The sequence below is a fragment of the Rutidosis leptorrhynchoides genome, unplaced genomic scaffold (assembly GCF_046630445.1).
Source record: "Rutidosis leptorrhynchoides isolate AG116_Rl617_1_P2 unplaced genomic scaffold, CSIRO_AGI_Rlap_v1 contig9, whole genome shotgun sequence".
NCBI classification, from domain to species: Eukaryota; Viridiplantae; Streptophyta; class Magnoliopsida; order Asterales; family Asteraceae; genus Rutidosis; species Rutidosis leptorrhynchoides.
Window position 1 is genome coordinate 4,074 of NW_027266882.1, and position 7,524 is coordinate 11,597.

Sequence of the window (7,524 nt, forward strand, 5' to 3'; positions counted from 1 at the left end):
AGCTTCACACCATTTGTACTCTCAATATTTTTCGAAATCAAAAAGAAAGAAAAAATCATCTTATAAACTATAGGATAACTAATTTAATTGCTGTAATGGCAGATATTATAGTCGAATCAAATTTGACCATGTGAGCTTTTACTCTATTTATTATAAATAAAATTAGATATAAAATTTTAATAGGATGTAATTCTTTAAATAATTTAAAATAGATATAAATTTTTCTTGTCATGTATTTTTAATTAAAGTCTGTAAATGCTATAATTTTATTTTATTTCTTTTAATTTAATATTTAATATAAATTTAAATAATTTTTAATATAAATTATTTTGTAGGATTGATTTATACATCTATTTTTTAAAATACAAATTTTCATTATTTATACGATTAGATTATACATACATCTAAATATGGATTTATTGTTTAACGAACGGACGGGACTGTTACTTATACCTAACAACTCGATTACGGAATTAAAGGTATTTAGAGATTAACCTGAAAAGAAAAAAGAAGATATCCAGAAATTAATATTGGGCTGGCTTGTATGTATAATAATGTATTGAATCAATTTCACTATCATAGGTAGTTTCGAAAAATAAAAATTCACTATCATAGGCCTTTCGTTAATGAGGTTGCCGATGTCGGCCTTTCGTTAAAGGACGTGTGAGTAAATCGTCTTGACACGTCAATCATTTCGTTACCTTTAGAATAGACACGTCATTTAGTTTCATGCTACCATTCTGACCTTTTTATTTTATTTTATTTTCTTTTATTTTATTAACGGGAAGAGAAAAGGACACATCCCACTCCATTTGAAACTTACACGCCACCTAACACCGGTCCAAACATCGATCGGTTCGATTCGATTGTTGTCGATTTTTTACGATTCAGCAGGCCACTCACAAAATACAATCACATTTCATGTCAATGGTAGTTAAAATAAAGTAATGCAATCAATATTGGTCAATCTCAATCATAATAAACCGATACGATCATCATTTTGATATATTTTAACAAACCGAACGAATCATTTTTTACATACTTTAAAATGCCAGCTTTCGATTTCGGTTCGATTAGATTTTATTTATCTTTGATAGTTACGTTAGCGAGCCCAATTATCTCTTGGTCCCCAGCATTACAACACGCAAACGAATAAAGAGCCCCCAAAATAGATTCAAACACCATCGTAAAGCTTAACTAACACTCTGAAGATTCTCTGAATCAATTTAGCGCTACTATTTCTCTTTCCAATGGCTACGGTGGCGCGTGCAATTCACTGCAACTTGGAAACTCCTAAACCGACGGGGATGATGAAGGTTGGACCGATGGTTCAGAGAGGGTATAAGTTGCAAGAGGTGGAGAGCAAAGGGAAAATAGTGTTGCAGCCGAGGTTGTGTACGCTACGATCGTACGGTGGTGGGGTGATGAAGAGAAAGGACGGGGGAGATGAGCATGTCTCGTCATCATCGGCTTCCCAGTTTTTCGAGACCTTGTCTGAATATATTGAAAGCACGAGGAAAAGTCGTGACTTTGAGATCATCTCTGGTCGATTTGCTATGGTAAAGTTGACTATATATATATATTGACTTTTGATTTATTCGCTTGTTGAGTTATTGATTATATACATAGATGGATCATGCTTCGCGTCTCATCATTTAAACAATTCACGACTAATTATATCGCTATGTCAATATTCACTTGAAATTAATATTGAATTCCAACCATCCGAAAGTCACTTTTTACATGTATTTTATATATATATATAAAAAAAAGAAAAAATTAATAATAACGATATAAAATTTGTGACGGAAATAGTATTTGTTTAGGAATTGAATCTTTTTCGTTGAAACCTGCAGCTTTGTGTAGTGTTTTTTCTATAATTAGCGAGAGGGTTTGAGGGAGTCTTACAATAATAAAATATGAAAATTGATAATATAAAATATAGAGGGAGTCTTACAATAATAAAATATAAAAATTGATGATATAAAATATTGAATAGTAAAAATTAAAGATGTAACAAATTAATAATATCTCTTTTTAAATTTATTTAAAAAAATATATATATGAGAAATAGATTTAAAATTTGATCAATAATAAAATGTATCATTGAAATATTTCAATTTTTTATTTGTAAGATACACTTCAGATCTCAGTAGACGATGGACCATGTTATTTGATCGAATTTTGTACTATAATAAAATTACGAAATTCAGTAATTTATTAAGTTTTAATATGTAGTAAAAAGTTTGATGCAAGTTTAGAATATGATAAGTTTAATTAAAATTTCAAAAACTCAAATTAAAATTTCATAGTACACAATTAGAGACTATTTGCATTCTAGATGAACGCTTTATAGCTTACATCAGGTAGTTCTTCATAACAGATGCTTCTATTAACCAACTAAATACATAACAATTTGGCAACTTCAAAGATTTTTTGGTCAATCTAGTGCCATATCTTGTTATAGGTGTGTGATGATCCAATGCCAGGGGAAATAATCTTATTGATTAATGGTGTGAATATATGTACACAGATTGTATTCGCTGCAACGGTGTCGCGAGAAGTGGTAACTGGGAACTCTGTTTTCAGTAAGATGGACACACAAGGGATTATCGAAGCAGCAGGCTTGTGTCTTGGGGCAGTCACATTTGCGGCAATTTTCGCTTGGTTATCGAGCAATCGAAATCGGGTAGGGTCTATGTTCTCCATCAGCTGCAACACATTCATCGACACCCCTTATTGACCAGATCGTTGATGGCTTGTTCTACGAGAATGAGCTAAGTGACTGGTCTGATATGTAAGATGAATGATCAGATATGAAAATATCATTAAGACAAAGTTGTATAGATTATAGATAGGTATGGAAAAAATTGTGATACATTAGAATTAAAATGCGGTTTGTGTAGGTTTGAACTGATTAGACGAAACTCGCCTATCAGTGGTTAGGCATTTCTTCTTGTGGGAGGACATGGGTTCAATTCTTCGGCAGCGGATTTTGGAATTTATTGATAGATTGTATTAGGTATTTTTATAAAAAAAATAGTAGACTAAACTGGCTTGTTTATAAAGATTGCTCTAAAATAGATGCACTTAGTTGCAGTAGATAAATTGTTGTGATTGTGAAAACAAATTGTTATTGATAATGTTTTTCTTTTCCTTTTTTTGGTTCAACTCGCACTTTAAAATGTTGATAGATGATCAACAGTATACTCATATTATGTTATGAGTTGTGAAATTCTGGACATGTATCACACGATCTTGATCAGAATTTACATTATTGTATCTTATCGTACGGTAAGAATGTCAATATTTTTTTTTTATATCACCCGAATAATATGATCATATTCGGCATCATTATACCTTATATTACAAGAAGAAAATCCATCGTATAATAAAAATATTGACATTCTTCCTCATGTTACCTGACCATAATTTGCACTGTTATATATCTTATCGTATAATAAAAATATAAATCATTTTATTTTACTTTTATCTCACAAAAATAAAGATCATAATAATTGATACCTTTCTACTTGTGCTATAGAAATGCCAATTCTTTGCTTTTACTTTCATCTCACCTCGGTATCGATTGTACCTAATCGTACCTTATTATAATTTACAAGAAAATATTATATCATCAAATTTATTTTCTGAACATATGTCATGCCTCAAGAATTATCATTCAAACGCACCTAATAGATCTGTTTACCAACATTCCACAGATTTTCAAAATCATCTAAAATCTACCTTCTAAATTTATTTTTATTTTTATTTTAATTCAGAATTTCTATTCGACTTCAACATATTAAATATTATTAATCCTTCCCTTCAACTACCATGTCCCTCTACCATGTCCCTCTTTGTTACAACTTTATTTTATCTCATTAATTACTTTTATAATGTTGTGTTTTTTTTCTCTTCTATCCTTACGTTCATTTCACTCGTATTCTTTTTCATTCGATCATCAATCACATCAATCTAAAACCATCAAATAGATTCTCATTTTAACAACTTTACTCGTGCGACGCGGTGAGCCTCCATCTTATATTCCTTACAATTCACAATTTCATTCATGAAAAAAAAAAAGTCGACAAATTGCTTCATCAACCGCAATTCTAAAAAATAGACCATGAAAACTATTAAACACGATATAAAGTTGCACTTTACTTAAATTGAAAACTCATCAATGCAAGTCCATAAATAATAGTAACATAAAGTTAATCTAAAGGGAAAGCATGCAATTACACACTATTCTTCACATTTTCCATGAAATTAAATATAAAAAATATTATGGTTTATATCCTTTTATATAATCATAACGAGATTTATATCTCTTTTGTATTACACACGAGATTTTTATCTTTCTTAGATGAATATGTTAAAATATTATACCTATCTATCGTAAAAAATTATCACATGACATATTTTTCCATTAAATATGTTTACATATTATTTCAAATCAATTATAAGATGACGTATGTGGATTAAGCTTATCAGCGTCATTAATCAAGAGTGTTCAAAATCAAACCAAATCAAACCTATCAAAATTGAACCGAGCTGAACTTCATTCGGTATAAATACATTTTATTCTCCATACCTTTTAAAAAAAATTATATTAATCTTTATCTTATGGAAATTTTCTAATTTTTATATAAATTGATCCTTGAACTTTTAAAACTTCCTAAATAATACTATATCTTTGAAACTTCTCAATTAGTCCTTACTTTCATTGAACTATGCAAACCGAACCAAACTAATAATTCTTTTTTGTTTAGGTTATTCAGAAACATAATAACCGATAAAAAATAAACTTATTTTAGTCAATTTTTTTTTGGATGCCCAAAACCAAACCAATTCTATTTAGTGAGATCATTTTTCCGTTTTTATGTTTTAATATAACCGAACCGAACTAAATAATAATAATTAGTTCCGTTTGGGGCAATTTGTTTGGTTTGCATAGTTCTATAAAACTAAGGACTTATTTACATAGATTACAAAAATTAATGAATAATTTAGAAAATGAATAATATAATAAGTTACAACTATATTTTTAGAAATTATAAAGATTAGTTTAAAATTTCCTTGAAAGTATAAAATTAAATATGTTTATTAGTTTATACACAAAATGTATGGTTGGATGTTTTTAGTTGATTTTGTTCGATCATCATGTTTGCTTAAAATTAATTGAAAAAAACACGTAAATATTTCTAATAAAAAATATCGTGACATGTGACATTTTTAACTAAGAGATATAAGAGATATAAATTTATCAATATTTATCATATTGATATTATATTCATTTATCATATTTATCTAAGAGATATAAATTTCGAATGAACATCAAAACTTCCACGTCAAAATATCAAAAGTAATTAAACCACATATAATCCATAACTAGCTTAATTTATAATATAGAATATAGTAATAATATAAAACCCTAAACGTTAACATATCTTAGACGAAAAAAAAAGTTGAGAGACGCTAATTAATTAAATAATTAATTAAAACCCTAAAACTAAATTATTAAGTAGACAAACAATACTTAGGCTTATTAATCAATTCATCCTTGGGACGGCCACAACTTGTAATGGAAACTTCATTTCACAAGAAAGCTTCAAAACCTCACTAAGATCAATCCCTTTATTATGATCATATTCAACCCAATTGAATCCACGTACCAATTCCGCCACCCATAGGCTCACCGTCGCCAACCCTAAATTCTTTCCCGGACAAACCCTCCGCCCTGCTCCGAACGGTGCAAGTCTAAGATCGCCGCCTCGGACATCCACATGATCAGCATCATTCAGAAACCTCTCCGGCTTGAACTGGTTCGGATCCTCCCACACGTGTGGGTCATGCGTTATCGCCCACATGTTGACCATTGCCGTCGTGTTCGAAGGGATGACCATCCCGTTGCTGAGCTGGACATCTGAAGTGGATAGTCTGGCCCACGACAGGAGTGGTCCAGGCGGGTGGATCCGAAGTGTCTCTTTCACCACTGCCTGCAAATAGGGCAGCTTCGCCACGTCATCATTCGACACGTGTCCGTTTTGGAAAGCATTGTGGAGCTCCTCCTGCAATTTGAGTTGTACTTGCGGGTGCAATACCAATTCAGCCATTAGCCATTCAGTTAATAGCGCCGTCGTGTCAGTTCCCCTAAATATCATTTCCTGCATTTGGTCAACATGATTAATTAAATCAAAATTTAAATATACTCCTAGATTAACTGAATAAATTAATTAATTAACCACTTAACACTAATTAATCAGTCATTCATTAGCCACGGACTTAAAACCTCCGCCATGTCAGTTTTCTAATATCATTTCGTTCGTGACGCCCACCAAGACAGTGATCTAATAATTAACGTATTAGGTTAGAATTCAAATGGATAAACATAAAAAAAAAAAAAATCATCAGTGACTACTATTTACGTTAAATAAAATTATTAATTAAAGCTATATATAAAAAATTAGAATAAAATTAAATTTAAACCCTAGATTAATGATACTCACCCATAAGACAGCTACCATATCATCTACTTCCAACTTTTCTTCACCTTCAAAAGACAACAAAACGTCGACGAAATTTCCGTCACTATCATCACAACTCGGCTTATTATAACTGAGTCGGTGCTCTTCAATAATGCCTCGAACGAATCTCCTGACACGTGGAACTAATTTGGAGCAGCGTTCATTAATACGAAACGGGTCGTAAAAATAACTAACCCAAGGCAAATAATCTGACCAATTAAAAGCACCCAAGAGGTCAAAACCCTCGTTGACCATTTCTGTCAATTCTTCCATCTCTGCTCCGTTAATATCTGGGTCGTACCGTCTGCCAAACACACTTCCAGTTATGTTATTTAACGAAGCTAACTGCAGATGTTTCCTTAGACTCACGAAACCTTTGCGCTTCTGCTCCTCCGCTACATTGCGCAGCATGACGGCGCAATCCAGCAAACGACCGGGTTCGTGTGCTAAGATACGCCGTGGTGAGAAAAGATGAGTGGAAGCGATTTTTCTCAGTAAGCGCCAGTAGGCACCATTCGGCGCGAAACCAATAGCTCGGCTAAACATGAGGCTCTTAGCCGACTGTTTGATAGGACGGTCAGCAAAGTGAGGCGAAGTTAGGATCTCCTTAGCCGTAATCGGGTCAGAAGCCACCACGACTGGAGTCAAGCCGAGGCTGAAAGCCATGAGCTGGGTAGCGTTTGATGTCCAAGCCATGGTGGCCAAAGAGCGATGAGCCAAGCCGCGGCTTAAATCGAATAAACTACCAAAAATGGGTAGACCACAAGGTCCTGATATAGAAACTGGACCGATTCGGTTTCGACCGTTTTTCCATGCTACACCACCAAAGGAGAAATACCATGTAATGATTGAAAGGGACATGAAAACGGCAAAGATGGAAACCCAAGACATAGGGATCGAATAGGTTCTTTGAGCCAAGGAAAGCTGGAAGTGTTGTTATGACCCATTTCCAGCTGCTTGTTGTTGTATCTTTTGTGACAAAACCTAATTCCAT

At 32.5% G+C, this 7,524-nt stretch overlaps 2 protein-coding genes across 2 annotated transcripts; one reads left to right on the plus strand and one right to left on the minus strand.

Moving 5' to 3' along the window:
- Positions 1–1,250: 1,250 nt before the first annotated feature.
- On the plus strand, positions 1,251–2,743 carry LOC139885240 (stress enhanced protein 2, chloroplastic-like). The gene is made up of 2 exons (XM_071869173.1): positions 1,251–1,559; positions 2,534–2,743. The coding sequence occupies exons 1-2, from the start codon at positions 1,251–1,253 to the stop codon at positions 2,741–2,743; spliced, it is 519 nt and encodes a 172-aa protein (XP_071725274.1).
- Positions 2,744–5,555: 2,812 nt separating this feature from the next.
- Positions 5,556–7,524, minus strand: LOC139885253 (cytochrome P450 78A7-like). The gene is given in 3 exon segments (XM_071869183.1): positions 5,556–6,170; positions 6,513–7,412; positions 7,414–7,524. Coding segments are annotated over 3 exon segments (1,626 nt in total).

Bases quoted from the DNA above. Each gene is read 5' to 3' on its own strand.
- LOC139885240 (XM_071869173.1), top strand. From the start codon at position 1,251: ATGGCTACGGTGGCGCGTGCAATTCACTGCAACTTGGAAACTCCTAAA. The intron at 1,560-2,533 runs GTAAAGTTGACT...ATATGTACACAG, and splicing joins TCTCTGGTCGATTTGCTATG to ATTGTATTCGCTGCAACGGT.